The 25285-nt window shown below is 40.0% G+C and overlaps 1 protein-coding gene across 1 annotated transcript; it reads right to left on the reverse strand.

The window, feature by feature from the left end:
• Positions 1-2098: 2098 nt before the first annotated feature.
• On the reverse strand, positions 2099-24613 carry emilin3b (elastin microfibril interfacer 3b). Its single transcript, XM_084429017.1, has 5 exons — positions 23908-24613; positions 9491-9613; positions 6947-7206; positions 5611-6143; positions 2099-4282 (listed from the first exon to the last, which is right to left on the reverse strand). The coding sequence occupies exons 1-5, from the start codon at positions 24066-24068 to the stop codon at positions 2999-3001; spliced, it is 2361 nt and encodes a 786-aa protein (XP_084285143.1). The 5' UTR covers positions 24069-24613; the 3' UTR covers positions 2099-2998.
• Positions 24614-25285: the final 672 nt, after the last annotated feature.

The following is a 25285-nucleotide window of genomic DNA, read 5'->3' on the forward strand; positions in this document are numbered from 1 at the left end:
CAGCCTTCCGGCGTATATCAGATCGGCACAGTCCTAAACTGTTTTAAATCGTCTCTTACTGTAAAACCTTTTTTTTTTTTTTTTTTCTTGGCTTTCAATTCACTGTGAGCTTCTGTCATGCATGTGTGGTTTGCCCTGTGTTTCTTCGTTTTTTGTGTTGTTCTGTTTTCTGTTTTTAAATGTGCTATGTAAATAAAACAAACTTGAAACTTGAACTCAAAAAGGAGCCTACAACCCAGTCCACTGCCTCCACGGAGAGCTCCCAGAGCGAAGCCTTCAGCATAACGACCCTAACTCGACACTAAGGACTGCTTACCAAGGAGGCTCACAAAAGAGCCTGACAACTCGATACTGCTATCCAAGCACAGCTCTTGGGAGCAGAGGCCTTAGGCAGGACGACTCTCTAGAGCGAGAGGAGGCCTAACAACAACGGGAGCTACCAGCTAAGTCAAGCTACAACCATTGTAAACCTGTAATATGATCTGAGACTCTTATAGGGAGTTGAATTCCACTTGCACTCAACAATGGAAACTTTGCCATCAAGTGGAGACAGTTGAGTGATCCTGCGACCACTCAGAAACATATGTCTTTGTTGGATCTCAAATATTCAGAGACTTCTGAAGGTGCCTTACTACAAATAAGGGTTCGCAAACGGGTGAAAAACCCACTCTTCAGTCGAACCAGAGGAACAACGTCCTCTCTAGACTTCAACACTCACGAAGGTGCCTACAACTAGGAAGGGTTTGCAAACTAAGAGCGAATAAACACCCCTTGCCAGGTTCCAGAGATCGCCACCACGAGCACTGCTATTGTGCAGGCCAGCAGATGGGGCAGATCTGAAAATAACACCTGTCTTCATTCTCTCTGCATCTAAGGCCGGTGACACACTGGATGCGTGGCGTAAGCGTCTCAGCTGCGTGGCGTGTCCGTTTTTATTTCGGCTCCCATGTTAACAGGTTAGAGCTTGCACACTGCCTGCGTGACACGCGCGGAAAACGGGTGCATGCTAGAAATAGAACCGACGCCTATTTTTCACGCGACACGCAAGCGTCTTGGAAGCGTTTCCATGCAAAATTGAATAGGAAAATATGTTTATATGTCATTTTGACACGAATACATATTAATACATGTCATTTTGATGTTTGAAAGTGTCTAGGGTTTGACATAAATGCAAATATAAATGCAATTGAAAAAAATATTATCGATTTTCAAATACTGCACCTGTCAATACAGAACGAAATATTATATAGCCTATATTGCCGTCAACACTGCCGACGTTGTCTTTGCTGCTATATATTTATGTTTAACATGAAGTATAGGCCTTCCACAACTCTCTCCCAATATGTCAAATATATCACCAGTGAGTGCAGAGGCATACTGCACTTCCGGAGACGCGTGGCTGAGTGATTGTCTTCACACGTACATTAACAAATGGATCCTGAAGACAAAAGAAATTGTTGGTGTGTACTACAGGAGCCCTTTTATTCTCTGGTCGCACCGGTACTGTCATCACGTTATTGTCGCGTTTAGACACGTGCTTCAGACACCGGTCACGCTGGAGGCGTTTCCCAAAACATCGTAGGACGCAGTGCAAGTTCCCATTCAAAAGAGAACTCACATTCATCCAGGTGTGTGTGTGTGTGTGTGTGTGCTCAATAAAATTAGAGCTTTCAATGTCATAAAAGTCCACTTATTTGTTTTGTTGTCCTTTTATCCAACACACACACACACACACACACACACACACACACACACACACACACACACACACTGCTATGGCCTTGTTATAATAGTGGGTGTTTTTACAGAGCAGCTCAGGGACGGATTGTATCTGTCTCTGAGGCCAAAACACTACAAACAATGTCCTCATGAAAAATATAAAAAGTGTGTTTGTCTACATTCATGTTATCAGTCTTCCTCACAATGCAATGAGTCTGAATATCTAAATCTGAAGATATTATCACATGGTTATCATGAAATGAAGAAAAATAAAATAAATAGTATGAGTCAAACAGATGCTTGGGTCTGTATTAGCATATACAATAATGTTCACCCAGTATAAAAGAAAGTGGGTTGGAATATGGATCATATATGGATTCGAATATGAAATATTTATTTGTGTATAGCATAACATTTGATCATTAATACGATAAACATAAAATATTTCTCTGGAATAGATACTTCAGTATGATGACTGTTGAACAGTATTGACCACTTTCTATACATGCAAACAATTTAACCTACATGACCGGTGCTAGCTTCATGTCTCGCACAACACAGTGTTCTTATATAATAAAATCATTTAATAATTGAAATAACTAAACAACAATATTTTGTGTCCAGTTATTTGGTAATCCACCACGTGTTCAGCATATGAAGGTCCATTCAGCTTGTCATGAATGTCAAACTGGGCTTATTTTGAACTAATGAAAGTTTAGTTTGTTCTTGATGACACTGGGTGGTCATTACTGGAACTTCCACAAATGATCCATCAGAATCAGAATAATCAGAATATAAAGGAAATAGTTGACAAACTTTTTTTCTTCAGTTCACACAACTCGCTTTTATTAATGAAAAATTATAATCTCTTAGAAAACATTTCAATAATGCGAAATATATTTTTAAAACAACCTATTTCACACTCATCAAACTTTTATAAAAAAATGTGTAGCTTCGTAGTGTTATGATACAGTAATTAAATCAGGAGATGACTTGGATGCTGAGATGAGAAGGTAGTGAACAGTACTTGCCATTAGAAACCCGTAGCAGCTTAGTAGTGTCATAACATTCGCTTTCATGAGTTTTGCATGTTTGTTACTTCATTGAACAAATCGTCAAATATGTTTAATAATGCAGTCACACTTTCTTCATATAAGTTAACAAAACTCGGTATAAAGGCTTAAAACAAATAATAGGAGACAACATGCCCTGTTGAGGGAACACAAATATTGCAAGTTTGTACAACCTCAGGCCTTGTGGTTTCTCTGTAGAGGAAGGATTACTGACCGTCACCCCTTGCGGGGTCCGTTTTGCTCACGCAGTCTTTAAGACCGTCCTTCAGTTGGACCAGCTGCTCAGAATGGCTTTCTAGTGTCCCGCTCACCTGCTCCAGGAAGCTGTCCGAATGTCTTTCCAGCTCACTGCGGATTCTCTCAAGGTCATCGGCCAACTCACTTAGGCTGCCACACTGTCCTTCAACCTGGGTGATTCGGCTGTCCACCCCCATCACCTCCCGTTGCATTCCCAGCGTTGTGGAGCGACAACCCTGCAGTTCCCCGGCTAACCTCCGTCGCAAGCTCTGGAGTTCCCCCTTCAACTGGATCAGCCTCCGCTCCCCGGACCCAAGCATGGACGCCTGCCGCTCCACCAGATCCGAGATGCCCTGCACCTGTGTGACCAAACGGCTTTCCCGTTCCTCCCATGTGGAGTTCACCTTGCCGACTTCTCGAGCAAACAGGCTGACCGAATCCCGTAGACCCTTCAAGGTACGATTGACGGAGTTGACATTGATCTTCAGGAGTGTGATTTCCCCTTGAATAGAGCCCTCTTTGTCCTCCTGGGACAGCTGTGTTAGGAGACCTAGTAAGGTGCTGTTGAGATGGTCCAGTTTGCTTGAATGCACGTCCAAGCGGTCCATGATCTTGTTTTCTGTTTCCTTGCAGTCTTCTACCTCCGTCTGGATGAGGGCCGTGTCCGGGCTAGAGGCAGGGGAGCACGCAGAGGTGCAGAGGAGCTCGAGGACGGACATCTGCTTCTGCATCCCATCCAGGTCGGCCTCCAGCCTCCTCCGGACACTGTCGATCTCCGTCTCCAGTGCGGGCACCACTTGCCCCTCTAGCAGCGCCGGTGCCGTGGCGTTGCTCAACTCCTCCACCGCTACGAACAGACGTCGCTCCAGTGTCTTCAGCTTATCGTCTAACAAAGTCTTAAACCCATCCAGGGAGCTGAACCCATCTTGGTGTCCATGTTCAGAGGCATTAATCCTGCCCTCCATGTCCACCATCCGGCTATCCACTAGGGTCTCGATGTGGAGTGTCTGCTCAGTCATGTCCACGTGTAGCTGCCTCTGGGACTCGGTCAGGCCCGTAACTGAGTCCTCCAGCTGGAACATCCTCTGGGTCAGGCTGTTCACCTCGCCGCAGCAGCTCTCGGTCACCGTCAGACCCAGGATCTGTGCCTGCAGCTCACCCAGCTCTTTCCTCAAGCCCGTCTCTCGGCCATCCAGGGAGACTTGGATCTGTTCTTGACCTGTCAAGTGCTCGTCATGACACTGCTGCTGAACCTAAGGACAGGACACAGGAAAACATACTTTTAAACAGAATACATTTTGTGTCATAGCTGATTATGCTCTGCCTCAAAAACTTGTATCATATTCTGTTTAATTTGAATGCTAAATAAGCTCTTTATACTCGTACCACCGGTTTCAGAGACAAGGCTGAAGACTAGTCCCAGACTAAAATGCATGTTTGAGCTGTTTTAACTGAAAGCAACTTGCACTGGCATATCTTAAAATATATCAGTGCCATTGTTTTGTCTCAAGATGCACACCAGTGTTTTTTTTCTAAGACACATTTATAAAAGCTACTTAAATGCACTAAAAAAGGCCTAATCCTGAATTAATCTAAGCCCTGCCTGTGAAACCAGGCCTTAGATTAATGAATCCTAGTCTGTACTTATATATTAATACCAAGGATATATATACTGGGCTCGATACTGCGCTTGTGTACTCGTACTCATTAAAATGCTCCGATGCCAACAACCACACAGCGTGTACAGTACAGTGCTTGTGAGTGTGCACACTCCCCTGTAGTCAATAATTGTATCCCTTAAAACTCATTTTGATCACCATCAAAATCACATCATAAAATGTTCACCAAAATGACATAAAAAAAAATAAAAAAAAAAATCTTGAAAAAATGTATTCATGCCTTAAAATAGCTTGAATGTAACTCGACACCCTTGCCTCATTCAGTATACCCGGTTCTATGAATATGCAAATGAGCCCTGCCTCCACTCACTCAGCTCAGAGATCCACTCGTTGACGATCACATGTTGATCTGATTGGTTACAAGGTCGTTTGTGACGTCAGAAACACCAGCGATTTCAAAGTGTTTTGGTTCACTGCAGTTTTAATGAGAAAATACTCAGCAATGGTGTTGACTTATGAATTTACACATGGTTTGTCTTAAAGCATATTAAAAACACCACATAGACACATAAACAACATTAAAAGCTTGATTTTCACCACAGGGGGACTTGTGTGAATGTAACAGCTGAGAAATTAAATGCAAGACCCTATTTAAACAGTTCTGCATGAGTCATACTGAGAGAGTGTGAGTTTGCTATTGCGTAATAGATGCATGATTCAATGCATGACTGAATATTGCTTTGATTTGATCATCTAGTATCTCTAAAGAGTAGTAATTCTTAATTTAGTTTTCAGTACCTGCTTGCAATGCTGCACTTTGACACAGAATTCATGTATGAAACATTAACTGCAAAAATGTAACTAGTGGCAATTTCTGGTTCATGCCGACTTGAAATAGAACCAACAAAACAAATGTCAACAGTCCAACTTATTCTTGGTGAAAAGTTGAGTGATCAACTCACCTGACCAATTCTCTCATCACAGTGACTCTCCAGACCCGTCAGTCTCCTCTCAAGGCCATCGAGGACATCGGCCCTCACTCCGGCCAGTCTGGAGTCCAGGAGTTCCTCCAGCCGGCGCTGATCCCCAGGGATGGGTCTCCCAGTGGCAGTGTCTATCAGCCGCTTTAACTGGCCATCGTGTCCCATCACCATTCCACGGATCTCGTCCAGCATCTCGCTCTTGACCTTCAGCTCATCTCTGACCTCCATCACATTTCCCACCAACTCTCCAAAACCAGGGAGGTTCGCCTCGCCATCTAAACCGTTTGGCGTGCCCTCTGGGATTAGCCCGAAGCCCACAGAGGTGTCCAGCAGCCGGGGGGCGCCACCGAGCAAAGAGCTCAGCATCTTCCTGGTCTCCTCGCGCAGAGAGACGCGCAGACGCTCCTCCATGCCAGACACCAGACCGTTCAACGTGTCCAGATCTTGAGAGAGTTTACGAAGGTTTTCTTCAATGCGGTCCAAGCGTTCACCAGAGACTCCCGCCTTTGGACCTTGGAAGAAGTGAGAAACTTTTACACCTTTACAATCTACATTTACGAAATTAGAAAAGAAACAACTTTAAGAAATCCATTGGATTACATTGAAAATGCAAAAAAAAAAAAAAAATATGCATGCAAGAACATTGCTGTTCTAATCAATAAAGTAAACCTAGCTCAGAGATCAGGCTCTAAATGAGTTCAGTGGTTCACTTTTTCCTCTTTGTTCATCTGGCTGTTATAACTGAATTACAGCAGCCAAACTAAATCTTAAGTTAAAAATGTAAGGGCCAAGAGCCCAACTAAAGCACACACCGATCACCATAATGGTGACTTCCTCCTTCAGTGATTCTGCTTGTTAACATCAGGTGTCTTCAATAATGATCAATCATCACTCAATTAATCACTTAATTATCTCATTAACTTTAACACTGCTTCAGTGTTACTTATAACACACTGAGAGTGGATTATATAAACACTGAGCAGTGTTCATTTAACACTGGGGATTTTGCTGTGTACTTGCATGTCATGTGACCATTAACCGACATCAGAGAGCCATTGGCTAATTTAAATGTGAGAGTTTTGTCAAATTATTGAAATATTACCTTCAAATCTAATCCAAATAAATATTTGACGGCAAAAAGTTTGGGAAACCCTTGCATAGATGTTTGGCTTTAAAACAATAATGTACAGTACAATTGTAAACATTATAACTTTGTAATGATCTATTTATTACCATTATACTTTCCCCAAATATTAACGCAAGTGTCACATTAATAATCAAACTGCTAATGGTGAGATGTGTAACTTGCATTTACCATAGCTTGGTATGAACCCACTAGGGATGGGTTTGTTGTCGGGGTGTCCTCCAGGATAGGGGGTCCTGGGATGACCCCTGGGGTAACCCTTGACCCCAGGCCGAGGGAACGAGCCCTTGAAGGGTGGCATCATGGCATCCGGGTCAGAGGTCGACCCGTCAAAGCAGTTCTCTCCAGAGAGACCGGGGCAACAACGCCACTCCAGTTCAGTGATGGTTTTATGACCGATTTTGTACTGTGGTTTGAAGAGTGTCCGATACCTGCGGGGAAAAACACACTGAATGTCACAAACAGGATGAACTTCACACTTCACCATCCCGCCGTTTGCTATGTGTAAAACGAGATCAGCTTCAGGGCTTTTATTCACTGACATTCAGGCATGACCGCACTGAAAATATATATACAGTGCTATGCATAATTTAATACACCCATGCTAAAGTTGACTAAAAAGAGGAATAAAAAATCATATTTTGGAAATTGAACTTAATGCCTTAATTTAAAAAATTAGGAAAAATCCAACCTTTAAGGACACCAATTTTCTTTGTGAATGAATAATGTATCGTAAATAAATAAATGTTCTTCCTTAAAATACATGGTGCATAAGTGAGTACACCCCTATGTTAAATTCCCATAGAGGCAGGCAGATTTTTATTTTTAAGTATTAAAAAAAAAAAAAAAATTTTAGGATACTATGCATCCTGATAAAGTTCCCTTGGCCTTTGGAATTAAAATAGCCCCACATCATCACATAGCCTTCACCATACCTAGAGATTGGCATGATTTTATTTCAGTTAGCCTAATAGCTAGTTTGATTTGCATTGAGAGATGATCTTATGGAAAGTACCCCATGCCAATCTCTAGGTATGGTGAAGGCTATGTGATGATGTGGGGCTATTTTAATTCCAAAGGCCAAGGGAACTTTATCAGGATGCATAGTATCCTAAAAAAAAAAAAAAAAAAAAAAAAACTTAAAAATAAAAATCTGCCTGCCTCTATGGGAATTTAGCATAGGGGTGTCCAGACTTATGCACCCTGTATTTTAAGGAAGAACATTTATTTATTTACGATACATTATTCATTCACAGAGAAAATTGGTGTCCTTAAAGGTTGGATTTTTCCTAATTTTTTAAATTAAGGCATTAAGTTCAATTTCCAAAAGATGATTTTTTATTCCTCTTTTTAGTCAACTTTAGCATGGGTGTATTCACTTATGCATTGCACTGTATATATTTTGGACCAAATTAAAACTGACTCGAATTTGTTACTGTCACGTGTTGAGTTTGGTCATGCTTAGAGTCTGCTTTTGATATCATTTTCTGTTCTGTTCATCTCTGTTTCTAAGGTTGTTTTTCTTGTTCTGTTTATTAGTCCTGTCATCCTCTGTTCCCCTCCTGTTAGCCTCCTAGGTTACAAATGGTTTGATTAAGTTTTCACTTTCTTTGATTGGTTTGTTCTGTCTATTTAAGCCCTGTGTGTCTCTATACGTCGTGTTCATTTGGTTGTTCTGTTCCTGTTCTTGAGTGTTACGTGAAGATTTGAGTTTGTTTCTGAATAAAGACTGCATCTCTGCTGTAACCAAGCTGTGACAGTTACAGACAAACTGAGTGGGAAAAGAAAGATGTTTTATTAATATGTAATCAGAATGTAATATTTGTTTGAATAAAAGCATTTAATAAAAAATTTAGAAAAAAACCCTGAGACAAAAAGCTTATTAAAAACATTATTTATTATTAAAGACCATACCATACAGTACTTAATATATTGTTCATATAATCAGATATATTTTATGTTACTAAATGTTGGTCAATATAATTATCTTTTGGCTTTTTACAACTTAATTTCACCATAAACAAAAGATAAATTAATATGAAAGTAACATTTTCACATGGAATAAAACTAAAAACATGTTGTTAGTTAATGTTTAATTTAGTTTACCTAGTATAAATAAAGACAACTTCAAAAGACCTTAATGTTTATTGTGATTTATTTTTAAAATAGGAATCATAATTTCTGTTATGTACAGAAAATGTACTTTATGTACTTTTAAATGTACTTTTTTACTTTTTTAAATGTACTTTATGTACTTTAAAAGCAAGAAAGTAAAAAATGAATACAACTCAGTAAATCAGCACTATTAAAAAATTGTAAAAAAAAATCCTCTTAACTGTTTCTATGTTGTTTCTGTGGACAGCTGAACAAAATAGGTTTAAACTGAAAAACATGATTTTTAATTAAACTAATATAAAAAAGCACTTTTCACTTTTTCTTCAGTGTATTCCAGTTTAAAAACAGGCAACATGACACAGTTTCACTAGACTTTGAACAGTATTCTGAGTGGCCACTAGAGGGCAACTCAAGGACACAATGAAAAGTGCTCGACATCTTCAAACACCACCAAAACATATAACATTCAGATAAACATGTTTGAGACCATCTTTCTCCTGCTGTTTTGAAAAATAAACACCCATTTGAAACTATATTTTGGTCTAACACTGAAATCCCTCTACATTTTATTCCATTCAAGATGCTTAGTGCATGACTTACATGAGCACAGGACATTTCTGTCCCCATATGCACTTGGTAGTGTACTCTGGCTTGACATATGTGGCCACTCCGTCCTGCATCACACAGGTGACGTTCTTCTGGACCACGTAAGCACAGAAGTTCCTGTCGAGAGGAAAGAGACATTCACAATGAAGAAGTCTGAAAAGCAAGGCTTTTTATATTATTAGCAGTGCTAAGTTTCATGATGGAAACTCATTTATTTGTTCAAGTATAAGTAGTTGTAATGTGATAGTTGTGATAATAACATGATGGTTATTACATTTGCATTAATGCATTTGGCAGACGCTTTTATCCAAAGCGACTTACATTGCATTTCAAGGTACACATTTTACATTCTTATCAATTCTTACATTCTTCATTATCATACATCATACTGAAACATCAGTTCTTACATGCTTATCAGTTATTGAAGATCTAGACTAAATGTGAGCATGCATTTACTCATCTCACTTGAACAAAAAAACTAAAAAAGATTCCTCAAAATGCAAAAAACAATGAAATGCAAACTCACAATATTATGTAAAGCTGCAATAATTAAATATGCTAAATTACACAAATATACTTTATGTATTTAATCTCGCTTTATTAAGCAATGTCTTTGCTGCTGACCTTCAATGATAACCAATTCAACAATAATTATAAGCAAAAAAAATTATATATATAAAAAATTTCTGTTTTTATCGCTGAAGTAATAATGCTGAACTTTCTCCTTCAGAATGGCAGCAGACCTATCTTGCACCCAGCGCAATTGACTTTGTACACTGACGCATGTATCATTCTTATTTTGCACCCGACACACAGCGGACTTTTCCCTCCACAGACGCACGTCTGTTAATTAGGGAATGAACTTGCGCTGGGGCGATTCAGCGAAAAGATAAGGCGTGTTCCGGCGCAAACGTTCCCTGGTGCTATTTTGCAGTTTCAGAAAACAATTCCGCATTATTCAGTGGCGCGTTCAGATGCTATTTTAAGGGCGCAACCTAGATTATGATGCCAGGCGTAGCGACTCTCCAGGCCTACACATACACGAAAATATATATACAGATATGCAATCACCCCACCCACCCCCATCCCTCGCCTTCGCCGCTTTGTACCCTCAGTCTGACAGGCGGGTCTGTGACCAGCGCCGAGAATGGCTGCAGGACCGGATGGCTGCTTGCCTGTGCTGGGTTACCTCCACCCCCCACTCCCCTCCCCTGTTGCAAGTCTTGTGTGTTCATGTTGTAGAGTGTACTGATTATGTGCTAATGTTGCTGAGGTGTTTTTTGCCTGTTCCCAAACTGTACTCCTTACAAGAGCATAGTCTTGGGGTTGCCTTTTTTTTTCTCCTCACCTCTCCTCATGTCAATGCTGTATTCCCTGTCTTCCTGTCCTGTCTACCCCCTTGTCATATTGTATGTATGTTTGTATGGCCAGGTTGATGGCTTTTCTGTAATTTCCCCATTGTGGGACAAATAAAGGTTTCTTTCTTCTTCTTCTTCTTCTTCTTCTTCTTCTTCTTCTTCTTCATGCTTGGTTATAATGTAGCGTGTGCTCAATGCGCATACACTTTGCTTCTCTCTTCTACACAGATGCAGCAGTTGCCATTTTTGCAAATCATACATTATTACAAGGAAAAATATTCCACATGAGGGAAATCATTGTTGTGTCCATGAAGATGTGAAAAAATAGACATAAATCTAGCTTACACATTTACCCAAATTATTATACGCCTGTTTAACCGAAGCTAATTTGGGTGTGTTTCTCCGTCCCCAATGTCACTTCTCTGTGTTTTACGACCCTGACGAGAACGTCGGTCTCCTCGGCTGTGAACCGCGCCTGGCAAATCCGCCGTTATAATAGCAATCCGGCATGGATCAAGCGCCTGCTCTTAAAGGGAATGTGAGATGTCGCTCTGATTGGTTTATTTCACGTTACGCCCAAACCACACCTATGAATAATGAAGCTACTTCAGACCAACCCATTTTAGATTTGCGCCGAGACCCGCCCACAAAGTTACTTGCGTTTCAGATTGTTAAAATAGGGCACTTGCTGTGAAAGGGCCTTTACATTTATATTGTAAAAAATATAACTTTTTTGTAGAATCATTGTTAAAAAACAAACGAGCAAGCCCAGCCCTGGTCAGAAAAAGTAACACAAAAGTAACGTAAGCCATTACTGTACATGCGAAGTAACAATTACAAGGCAATTGGTTACTTTTTTAGTCAATATTGTAATGCATTACTTTTAAAGGGAACTTTCCCCAACACTGGTGCTTCTCAGTTTTGGTAGGTTATTGGGTATTACATGCATGCATCAAAAAATTGCATATTGTGGAAATTGTAAACACTGCATACTGCAAAAATAACAGTAATATAGGCTACTGATCAGGTCAATACATTTTAAATATTAGAAAATTCTGAGATTTATCTTGTATATCATTAAATGTCATCATATATGTATTCCATGATATGTAAATGATTTATATTCCATCTGTCTGATTTTATATTGCTTGCTCTCAGCTTACTAAAACATAGTATGAATAGTATAGAAATATGCTATTCTGTCAAACTCAAAGTCATGTTTACTAACCGCATTAGGAACCACATTATACAGTAATAACACAGTTCAACAGCTGATGATATCTGATTTATGACTGTCTAGTGCTATCAGCTATTGAACAAACAGTTTTGTTGAAGTGATACACAAGGCACACAAGGAAACCCACATTTGGCCATTCATTTGCACGGCCTACTGTACATGTGTCTTCACACACATATTGCTCACGGAAACGAGAGTGTCTGACTGGAGAGCAGTCATGCATTGCTGTACTAGAGCTGGCGTTTTCCAGTGAGCCTGGAGCAAACCTCTGAGTCCTGCTGTTCAACAGCGGTTCTGCTTGAGAGATCTGGACTGGGATAGAGCTTCAGTCATTCACAGTGTGTAAGAGAGTTCAGGTGTGGAGAGATCCCTGACATTAATGACTCTAATTACAAGTGTGGCCAGTCCACTGACCTGAGAACTGGGTAGAAGTCTGGTGCGTCTTCACATTATGAAGTTTCATGTAACAAAGTTCGGGAGGAGCACGTTCAGGTAGTCAACCAATCAGCACAAGAGGAAGCTGGTTTAAATAAAGCCTTTGCTCACCTTCTGTCTCATGACAAGTTTCTCAGCATCCCTCCACCACCCCATCACCTCACACTCGGCTGGGTCTACCCCAGTATAAGGGGGGAGTACTCTGGGTTCGGGCCAAATTCCGAGCTCGAAGCCCTCCCCTGGACAGCAAGCCAAATACGCATAAATACTACATCAGATTTCATGTACGTGTGAACTCGTGAATTTGTCTTAAAACAGCTTGAAGATTATTAAACAATAGTGTGTAAATACATAAAACATGGAAACCCATCACTGCATTGCACAACTGCATTTAACTGAAAACAGCATTTTTTTTAGGTAATATGACCTTAATTGTTCATGTTAATAATTGACCGTTCGCAGAGCCCGTCTACGGAGAGCCTGGCCACTCCCTATTAAGTCCTATTGTACCAAATTTTGGTTGTAGTTCCACCAGAGCTCCACTGGGGGCGATCGCCCATGAGTGCAAAATGAATGGGAGCCTATGGGGCTAGACGGCTAAATTTGACTCTTTCACCCGATTGCCGTTGAGAAATCTCAGATTTGATTGTAGGTTTTGCAAGTTCAACGTGGGTTATAGGTCGAAAGTTGAATGAACGAGTACTTATGTCCTTTCGATTTCTTACAGGTTGAGTTGTTGTTGCCCATAACACGCTAGCATTCTGCTAATGAACACTGATTGGTCAGTGAAGGACTGATTACGACCAGAGATACCGCTTGATGGCCGTGTGTGTGTGTGTGTGTGTGTGTGTGTATTTTCGGCGTGGTCTTTTAAAACAACAAAACTAAAACTCTTCCAGCACGTGTATTTACCTGTGTCAGCTGTGTTGTCGATGCCTCGAGAGAAAAGAAAGTGCAGAGTGCGAAAGCACCAAAGTGACTGAAGGATTGCCATAAAGCAGTATCTCTGGTCGTACGATGTGTATGACGTCATTGACATTTTAAAAGACTTTTTAAAGCAAATAAGTGACTCTATAAAATCTAACACCCAGCAATGTGTAATTTCTTTGCATCTCCTTTTGAATACAACATTCAAATTACTAGACAAAATATTATATCCTGAGAAAAGTGGATTTTGAGGGGTATAGAATGGACCTCCATTCACTCTGCACTCGTCCTGTGAGCGCCCTCATGTGGAGCCAGAGTGGAACTGCAGCCAGTTCAGAAGCCAGAAGTTTACTGAGAGTGGAAGTTCTCGCCTTATTAGACATTCTCTGCCGTTTGCAAAGACCCGCCCCCTTTAGTTACTGTTGCTGTGTCCGACAAGCCACGGCGCTCTCACGCCACACATGTTCTCACGCAGTGAACAATACATCGCGGAGCAAAGAGGACACTGACAACGCGCCGACAGACAGGACAGACCAGGTTACTTTTGGGTTACTTTTGATATGAAATAAAGTCTCAACTTTCAAATTTGGTCATTTTTTTAAGAAATTTAAACAATAAATACCATTTTGTGGCTCTTTAATGTGTGTGACAGATCGCTGTAGAGCCTCAGTTAAAGCTGCTCGTGAACCGATCATCTCTTCCTTCTAGTTAATTAATAGCATCAAATAAACATGAATGAACATCAGAAGGAATTTAACCGTGGAAAGACGTCAGTACACACCGTTTTTCAAGTTCAAATCCTCCAACGTTAATCTACTATGACGGATTTGTCGGACAAAAAAGGCGGATTATGATTGGTCAGATCGCCTATCAATCAAACTCCCTGCAAAGGGTCAATTGTATAATTTATGTAACAGCCACTTGTGCTAAACCCTTTAATCTGTAACATTTACTTAATTTTCTGGATTCATCATCAACATATTCAAGTCTAAAAGTCTAAGTGACTAAAATGACTAAGTCATATTAAAGTAATTTGGCCTTAATAAGATGCAGCATTTTGACTAAGCGAGCCAGACATGAAAAGTTGTAGAAAAAATAAATCTAATGCACGAAATTACTCACTATGCCAAACATGTGTGTCTGAAGTTGTGTTGTGTGAGTTATAGTGAGAGCATTTCTCACTTACAGCAACAACTGGAATGACCCCTGTGACTTGTCTCTTTCATTGAGGAGGCATTAAACAGATCTGTGCAAACACATGCAAATGAAGGGAATGGGAATAACTACATCAACATTTTCTGACTGTGGGTAACGAAAAACAGACTTCAGTATTCAGCATTTGCTTGTCAGGTGAGCGCACACTTGGAAGAAAAAGAACAACCTCTGTAGTCAAGCAAAATGAGTCCAGGTGTTCAAATGCTCCACATGTATACACATAACTCAGTCCAACCATATCTACATGAGTTGATTCAATCAATATCAAATTATGTCGACAGGAAGAACAGGAGAGACAGGACACAGATACAGTATGCATGTAAGTCGCAAGCATTGCTTAAGTTTCTGTCAACTGAAGAAAAAAACGAATCTTTAACAACAAAGTCTCTTGACATTATTTACATTATCGTATTCCATGCATTTGCATTTGTAATATGGAACAAAGTATCTTGTGAAGCTGCTTGAATTACAGTACTGTGACTTGTGAAAGGACAAATTAACACATTGTCTGACATGTAAAGTGATCTAAGAGCCTCCTGTGATGTATTAAACAGAGCCTATGATCTGTGTGTTGCATATGAAAGATGAATATTAGCTCTGCAGGCTGATCTCCCAAACCACAAAGACCACACAGCACGAGGAAAACGTGAGTTCATCTGTCAGAGGAATGGAGTAAAGAGGCTATCGGAGAGATGTCTCAGCTGGTGTGTCTTCTGTGTGTGCTGGATTCATCTCAGGGTAAAATGCAGTGATGAATCGGTAACAGTGTGAAGGGGCCTAGTACATACACCTGAGGTACACCACATGAAGAAAGAGGTGCAAAACTTGTTTTAGCCTCAGGAAGATGATATTTTCTGACCTTCTGATGCAAATAGCAAAGAAAGCTGGAGAGCACAACTTCAATACAACATTGACCTAACAATCAGTTTCCAATAAAGCTCAGGATGGACATGTTCGACTCCTTGCTGACAGGCGAATTTTGCTTCCATGAGAAATCGTGATTTAGGGTTATTAAACACGTTATGTTGCTGTTAACTACAGATCCACTGCCAACATTTTTTTCAGTGTACTATTGGAAGTCTATAAATGTTTATGCAATTTCTTCTGAACAATCATTCACGCAGCCCAATGTGTTTTTTTGTTTTTTTTTTAATTGCTTTTTACCCACCAGCCTATTCTTTATTATTCATTTTATTTCATATTTCCCACCCATAAACAGCACAGAATACTAAATAATAATAAAAAAGGACTATTGGTAACTGTACATGCCAGTCATTTGTCTCTTCCTGTCTAAAGGGGAAGTTCTTGGCCTGACATTATGGACCAGACTTCATGCAGCTGGGCTACATGTGACTAGTGCAAAAACAGCAGAGCCACACAAATTATTTTAGACCATCATCTAGCTCAGGAGTTAGCTGTGGATTTTCATAATCTAAATATAAATGGCCAGCATTGTTTAAAATGACCCCTAGTCACCCTTGAGTAATACACAGGCATGTCAAAAGCTTTTAATGGCACTTAAAGCTTAGTTGTGAGATGGAGTTGTGCCAGAATTTTCCTCTCGTTCTCCATATAAATATCTCCCTCCATTTTTTCATTGTTCTCTCTATCTCATCCACTCTCTCACTCACACTAATGGAAGCAGTCTTTCATCGGTCGCTGGGTTCAGTCATTGGTCATGCCTTAAAGAGTCGCTGTGGAAGGGATGGGGCCACTGACAGTATAAATATGGAGATACGGTGCATGCAAGCTTTTTAGGATCCATTAACTCAAGAAAAGAGTTGCTGCGACACGCTGAACAATGGGATACATTTAGTATGGAGATTCTGTATCCAGCCTCCAGAATAGCTTGAGTTCTGAGAAGGAATAAAAATGGCTCTTTAGTCCTGCTTATTTGACCTGCTCTCATGCACAGCATTCAAAGACACATGCAGAAATAGATGTCAAACTAAGCTGAGTTATTTTCAACTTAATCACTATGGACCGCATCTGTGGCAAGGTGTCAATTACCATGCATAACTGAACAAGAAACATGTTCAGTTGTATTCATTTATGTACGTGAACACCTTTGTCTATGGCACCTAAAAATCTGTCCTTTCAAAACATTTATTTTTGGGATGTCCACTTCAATGTTAAGCTTCCTTTATAATGATATTACTATAATATGTTTCTCATTCAATTAAACAGTTTTTATATGTGTACACGTTCACAATGAATCAAAATTATTGTTCATGTTAACAGATGTGCCACAAATGTAGTCCATAGACATAAAGCAGAATCACACCGCCTCATTTCATCAATATTGTGGAAACAGAAATGTATAATTCAGTTAATACTGAAACATATCGATTAATTAATTATTTGATTATTAAATACTTAATAATGTGTGTATTTAAGTGTCACATAAATAACATGCTAACACTGTATGACACTGGGTTGCTGTATGGCAAGCCGTTTTAACTTTTATTCTTTTCCAGGATATGAATCCTTGATATCAACAATTCAGTTTTCACTAGTTAAAATTATAATTCTTGATATCAGGAATTACATTTCCACTAGTAACAATGTTCATTCTTGATATCAACAATTGAATTTTAACTAGTAAAAACTATAATTCTTGATATTAACAATTGAATTTCAACTAGTAAAAACTATCATTCTTGATATTAACAATTTATATCCTGGGAATGGCAATAGGCAAGCCGTTTTGACTTTTAATCATTCGCATGATATGAATTCTTGATATCAACAACTAAATTTTCACTAGTTAAAATGATAGTTATTGATATCAGGAATTAGATTTCTACTAGTAACAATGGCAATTTTTGATATCAGGAATTACATTTCCACTAGTAACAATGCTAATTCTTGATATCAGCATTTACATTTTCACTAGTTAAATTGATAATTCTTGATATCAACAATTCAATTTCAACTAGTGAAATCTCACCATAGGCTGCCATTCAAAATCAATTGTTGATATCAAGAATTGATTTCTTACTAGTTAAAATTCCAGTTTCACATATCAGAAATACAATTCTTACTAGTAGAAACCTTTATTTTTGATATCAAGAATTCAGTTGTCACTAGTTGAAATGTCTATTCTTGATATCAACAATTGAATTGCTACTAGTAACAATGTTCATTTTTGATATCAATAATTCCATTTTCACTAGTGACAATGTTAATTTCTGATATCATGAATGTGATTGTTACTAGTAAGAAAGCCATTTTAGATATCTGAAATAATATTGATATCAGAAATACATTTTCAGATATCAAAAATGAAAATTTGTACTAGTAGCAATTCAATTGTTGATATCAATAATATATATTTCAACTAGTGACAATTGAATTATTGATATCAGTAATTCACATTTTTACTAGTAACAATGTAATTCTTGATATCAAAAATGTAATTCTTGATATCAACAATTGATTTTGAATGGCAGCCTATGGTGAGATTTCACTAGTGAAAATATAATTACAGATATCAAGAATTCAATTGTTGATATCAAAAATTAAATTGTTGATATCAAGAATTACATTTTTGATATCAAAAAATGTAATTGTTGATATCAAAAATGTAATTGTTGATATCAACAATTCATATCCCGGAAATGAATAAAAGTTAAAACGGCTTGCCATAGTATAGTTGCTGCCTATGTTAGTGTTCAAGATCACTTATGAGGCTTTATTTCAAGTTTGAATGTTGTCTTGAATCTCACATTTTGTTTTGAAATGGAACGACAGTCCCTGACTTCTTGAGAAGTGCATTTATATACAGATACTGTTCTTCATGTGTGATCCTCAGGAGGTACCAGACCTTTACCGAAGGAGGGCGATATAGTTACACTCAAATGCCTCTGCCATTAAACCAGATGTTTATTAGCTATAGCTTGACCTTTTTAGTATGCCTAAAAAATATAACAAAAGATATCTGTAACGTGTATGCTCTGTTTTGTTCTAGTTTCATTGTGTTTTGGTTCTGTTTCCTGTTTGCCTGTGTTCCTGTCATTGTAGTTGACCTGTGTGCCACTTTGTTCCATTAGTTATTGATTACATGCACCTGTAGTTCATTTAGCTTCCTCATTACCTCTCTGTGTGTATTTAAGCTCTTATGGCGTGCACATTAGCCGCGCTTCCACTGTCGGGCCAGTGCGAGCTGGGGCTTTAAACGGGCCGGGCGGGGCTAAAAGCCTCGGGCCTGGAGCACCGAGCCCAAAACACACTGCGTTTCCACTGTCGGGCCAGAAGCTCCACAGCGCTTCAATAAAACACGCCCGTAACACGCCTCTCTGGAACAACGTCACACAAACCCATCATTTCACCAACAAATGGAAGTAAAAAAAAAGTTTTATCAGAAAACTAATCAGAAAGAAATCACTGGAAACTAGCGTGTTCGCAAAGCAAATATGATAAAAGCAACCGTTTGCTGGCATTTTTGTTGTTTACTTGAATATTTAAAGCCCGATAATCGATGTTTTACCACAGGTTTACAATAAAAAGTGATACATTGATCATAATGAATTAACTGAATCATTTCTACAAATATGCCACCAAAAATACGACCTGATGAGCTTTAGCACTCTCTCCCAGTAGGCTAGTTATATTTTCAGTCAGAGAAACAGAGGAAGAGACAAGAGACGAGACGTAGGGCAACTGACAGATACATTAAAAACATGATTGTGATAGCCTTTATGATTTGTCTGATTTATTCAAGCATTCATATTTACCATGTTTACTATGGTAATGGTTAGCGTGCATAGTCTTTTGCATCGCGTATAAATATTTCTACCTTATTCGGTGACCAGAATCCACATCGGATCACAAACAGAAGGCATTCAAACATGAACGTGAGTTTTGAGGTAAATGATGTTAAAAGTCTTTAATGCTGATGTTAGTTGACAGAATCATCCGCCGCTGTCGTCTCCAGACTCAGGTAAACTCCGCCTCTGTTTATGACCACTCCTCTAGCCCGAGCCGGCCCGCTTTGGACCAGGGTATTCGGCGGGCCAGAAAACCCTGTCCGTTGGCCTCGAGGAAGCCCCGACGAGATCAAGCCCCGGAAGTGACAGTGGAAACGCGACTGGCACGCACTAGCAGCCCGCGACTGGCCCTGGCACGCACTAGCAGCCCGCTACTGGCCCTGGCACGCACTAGCAGCCCGCGACTGGCCCTGGCACGCACTAGCAGCCTGCGACTGGTCCGACAGTGGAAACGCGGCTATTGTAAGAATATGGGCTGTCCCGGATGAAAGATAACTAATCGTGGTGATTTCTGTGGTCGTGGCTCCTAATCGCTGGTCCTACATCTTACAGTGAGAGAGGTTCAAATACATCCATTGTCACCGTCTTGCAACCAAAGATAGCCTGCGATCATTTTCTGACAATGTCAGAAATTTAGCATGATCATCTCAGGCTACGTCAACATTAATTCGGATAGATTTTTCGTTTCAAAACGCTCTCCGTCCACACTAGCGATTTCAGGCGTTTTCAAAATGTTTCTCATCCACACTGAAACGTTGGAAAATGCTAAATTCACCTTACAGCGCATGTGTAAACCCTCATCAATGCTCACTGAGATGATACAGACAGAACAAGACATAATCAAGTTCTCACGCAATTCTTCTGACAGGATCATTTTATTTAGCTAAATATCTCAGCATTCACTGATGCATCCAGGTTGCATTTTGCAGGACTGTGATATGAAAGAGAGTGCAAAGTAACATATTTTAGCAACTGTGTGAAAGTGAATAGCACATAACTATGAAGGTAAATCAGTAGCAAAACTCGAGAGCACGTAGATGTGAATTTGAGAACTTGTACAATAAATATTGGTACTTGTACATGAACATTTACACTCACAGCTCCAATGTGAAAACCTGTAAAATAAAAATCTGAAGTTGAATGTTGAAATTTGCACTCGCATACAATAGTCACAAACCTGTATTCTGAATTTGAAGCTGCAGACAAGTAGACACAAATGTGTAAAATGCCATTCACAGAAATACAACGACAGACACAAACTTGTAATATATATTTTGCGTTTAATCTTACATTCACATTCACGGTACTTCCTCAATTAGGCACGTGCAACTTCTCAAATCTGTCACTGCAATTTCAAATTTCACGCCTTGACTTTTGCTACTCTTTTCGCGATATATCAGGTGCAAAACTAACTTGTGCACTTGAAACTCAGAGGCGGTGAGAGAGAAAGGGGGGCGGGAGGAGGGGGGGTCAAAGGAGCCGTTTTATTGGTTGGCACCTAGCCAATGAAATGGGACTTCGATGATGTCACGAAACCCGCGTGCACTGAAATGCTAACATGGCTTAATGCATGCATTAGACTGATATTAAAAGAAATAAACGATATTATCAAACTCAGTAAACACAATGCTAATAATGCATACTACAGAATAGCAGATGAGCACATCTACGTGCTCTCGAGTTTTGCTACTGATTTATCTTCATAGTTTTCACAGTTCACACTGCAACGTGAAAACAGCATTTTCAAATGTATCCACTTTGGAGACCGTTTTCAAAAAGCTTCATTTCCGTTACTAAAAACGCAGTGTCAGTGTGGACGGAAGACCAAAAAGGAGAGAAAAAGATGCGTTTTCAAACAAAAACGTGTTAGTGTGGATTGCTAAATTGGCATGCCAAGTTGGCCCCTTTTCCCTAGCCATGACCGCGTCCATATTCTTTTACACAAGGGTTGTCAAAGCAAAGAGCATTTCCCTTTTTTGTCCAGTACTGTATGGAATATCTTCACTGGGCTAATCACAATGCATTCTGGGATTGCCTTGTCTGTGAAGAATACATGAGATGCTGCCTTAGACAGTGAGATGGTCCTCACTGCAGAACACGAAACCCAGGGGGAGGAGTTGGATCCAGATCCAACTCCTCCCACCTTACATATACCTAAACCTACCCAGCTCCATCCCCTGATCCCTAAACCCACCCCTAAACCTACCCATCTCCACCCCTAAACCTACCAATCTCCACCCCTTAGATGTGGATCCAACCCCGCCCCCTGGATCTTGTGGACTGCATTGAGGTGCTACTGTAGACAGTGTACAAAAGAAGCTATCTTAGAAGGCAGTATCATTATCATCGTGCTGTCATTAATCGGCAGCTTTTGAATCGGGAGCATGCCAAGGAAGCCTTAAATTGCTGTCTACATGGGCATCTCTCTGGAAACAGAGATAGACAGGAGATATACAGGCTATCTGGGGACCAAGATGAACATGTTCAGATGCACAAATGGTTTGTATGGTATTAGATAGTGCTCAGAACATGGGTCATTGAGGACAGATACAACATCACTGCCAACATTTGCGATCTGCATTTGATACCACTGGCATTTCAGAATTCCTAGATGCCAACAGGTCTTTGATGGGAATTTTCTCAACATGCCAGCTGCTTATCTTTCGGTCGGATTCAGATTGCTCCAGAGCTGCTTTTGGAACAAAACGTCATTGATTTTACGACATTTATAATAACTTCAGACCAGTGCTTAATTTGAGCCGGATCCTGTTGTCCCGGATCCAAATAGTCAGATTTTGGATTTAACGATCCGGCATTAACAAGTGCATCACATGGTGACAGTGTGTGTGTTGCAATATGCTTTGCTATTGGCCCTCAACATTTTAACCAATAAGCTTTCTTAAGTTTAAAATCATTCTTGTTGGTTGGTGCTTACTGATTATTTTTTGAGTGCAGTAAGCATCGGGAAGTTTGGAGTGTGTATATACCTGACAAATTATTATATTAAAAAAGGTTAATATCGGCAAAATGTCAAAAAGATATTCAAGCATATTTTAATTTTTCAAAGTAGCTATGTATGTGACAGAATAATACACTAGGCAGTAGATAGCGCCATACAGAAACTTACTCTTAAAAATATTTAAATATGCTCTTATTTAGTTGTGCTATCACTTTTTAGTGACGTCATTGAATGTTCTGGGCAAACTGAAGTCCTATGGTCAGTATCAGTCACAGCGCTTTTTATTTGCTGTTTTTGATTGGGCAACTATTAATTTACAAATTCAGTATTGCAACAGTATACATTCAAGGCGTGGTTGCACAAACAGGGTTTAGATTAAGTCAGGATTAGGTCTTAGTTCAATTAGGACATTTAAGTAGCTTTTATAAACATTCCTTGGAAGAAAACATGGTGTGCATCTTGACACCAAACAATGGCACTGATATATTTCAAGGTACGTCAGTGCAAGATGCTTTCAGTTAGGCATGCATTTTAATCTGGGACTAGGCTTAAACCTAGTCTGTGAAACCACAGGTATGTGTGCTATTTCTTTAGGGATCCTTCCAAATATCTGGTGACACAAAACTATTTCAGAAGCTATGACTGAAACATTAAGGAAACCTTGACATTGGATTCATCATGTTGGCTGATGCTGATGATATACAGTATTGTCGAGATATAAAATTTGAGTAATTGACAAAAATTTGGTCAAACTATATATTAGGTGGCCTTAACTATAGTACTTAACCATTTGATACAATTAACTCATGCACATACTGTACATGTTAGTGCATTGCAATACATTTAAAGGACTTTAATTACATTTAATTGCACCGTTAACTTTACTCCTGACTGTAACAACCCTCACACTAAAAACTAATCATACATTTACTCCTAAATCTAACCAAACCTCAAACTCATTGGCAGTAATGTGGGAATTTTCCAGAGCAATGCATAGTTATGTATGTATCCATCATCATGTATGTATTTATTGTTAGTACACAGTGAGGCCACGCTACATGAGGCCACCTATTATAAAGTGTGACCACTTTTTGCTGTTGTTGATGTTGTTAAAATTTATACGATCATAAAAAGCAAATGCTCATTTTAAGCCCTGTGATGACTGTCATTTTAGAAAAGTTTGCATCCTATTTGAATCACTTTTTTTCAGTTCACTAATAGTCCTGAGGTGAGACAAATGAATTTCTCTAACTACAAACATTACATGTAGTCTCTCAATGAATTTGAGCTCCTAAAACTACATGTGCAATTAAAAGAATCAGAAAAATGTTGCAGATGAAGCATATGAAGCTGCAGGACGCTGCTGTCACTGCTTGACATTTCATTACTTGTGCACACACACATCCATACACACTCACAGCCTATGGTCTAATGCTTGATACATTGGGCTTCTGTTCTGTACACACACACACATACTCATACACAAACATCTAACTTTACTGTTTACTTACTTATGGTGACCCATTGGTTTTCCAGGGTTGTGTTGCGGGACGCTCCCAGACTTGTGTAGATTGTATCTGTATGGACTTCCATAGAGATTTCCTTTGGCATCCACTGAAGTCAGTAGCAACGTGACCAACAGAAGACCCCCATACGTGAATATCCCCCTCATCTTCAAGCAGCAGAGCAGAGGCTGACAAAAACACTTGCAGAAAAAGCCATAAAGTGGAGGAAGACGGAGAAAGTGTGTCGAAAGCAGGAGCTGGGGAGGGCTGCAGAGTCCGGAGGTTGTGAAGTGTTGCTTGTTTTCCTTGCTGAGTCCCACAAGGTTTCTCTGGAGCACTGACTTCAGTTACTGGCGGGCAAGCAGTGCTGCAATTGAAACATCTGCTGTTCTGGCACCATCCTGCCCACTGCACCGCTCACACACACCAGAGAGAGAGAGAGAGAGAGAGAGAGGAGAGCAGTAGCAGAATCCTAAAGCAGGAGTCGCTGCGAGCGCTCGGATGCCTCAGCCAACAGTGGGCCGGTGAGCTCGACCCTGCAGCTGCAGCTCTGAAGGGGCATTTGCATATCCCTCCCCAAACTCCTGCCTGAAATGAGACCCAGCAGGCGACAGCAGGGGTGAACCCGTTCACTTTATGTTTCTCTCAAAACAGAAACCCACCGGACCGCTCAAAAACAAGAGCCAATCTCGCTGCTCGTTTATGTCAGTGCAGCTTTAATCTGTGGCTCAAGTGTAAAAGCACACTGGGATTAGGATTTCTTTTGGGGGGGGGGGGGGGGGGGGGTTCCTCTGTGCCAAATCTACACCCCCCTTCATTGACCTCAGCCCATAACCTTCTCACGTGCCTGCAGCTATAAATCTCCAAACATTTCTTTTGCTTTGTGCTTTTCCTCAATTTCTGCAGAAAAATGCGAGCAGGCTCCATCTCCAAAAGTGTTTTTTGCTAGTTTCAGCAGGACACAGTTATCATTTTCACGTCCTGCACCACATTGTTTAAATAGGAAATGCATTTGTGTGCCCATGCGTTGCTGGTCTGAGAATGAAGTGTGTGTTCTGTCGCATTGTTGACGCGTTAAAATAGACTGAGCCATTGACCAACTGAAACCTGGTCTAAAGTCAATGGCGCAATATTATTTTTGTTATGTAAAGAGCGCGTTAGTAATGTGCACCTATAGGCGGGTCCACAACACACTTTGTCCCGTAGATGGTCTGCTTACGCTTTAACCTCGCGCACGAGCAGATCCGTTTCCTCGCTAGAGAAGCGTTCAGTCTTTCCGCTTGCGAATTCCTCCGTGTAAATAGCGAATCTGCCTCTGATTGGTTACGCCCAAAAACACACCCAATACTCATTAAGAGAATAGGGACAACTCTTTTAGACCATG

This window comes from Rutilus rutilus, assembly GCF_951802725.1.
Source record: "Rutilus rutilus genome assembly, chromosome: 13".
NCBI classification, from domain to species: Eukaryota; Metazoa; Chordata; class Actinopteri; order Cypriniformes; family Leuciscidae; genus Rutilus; species Rutilus rutilus.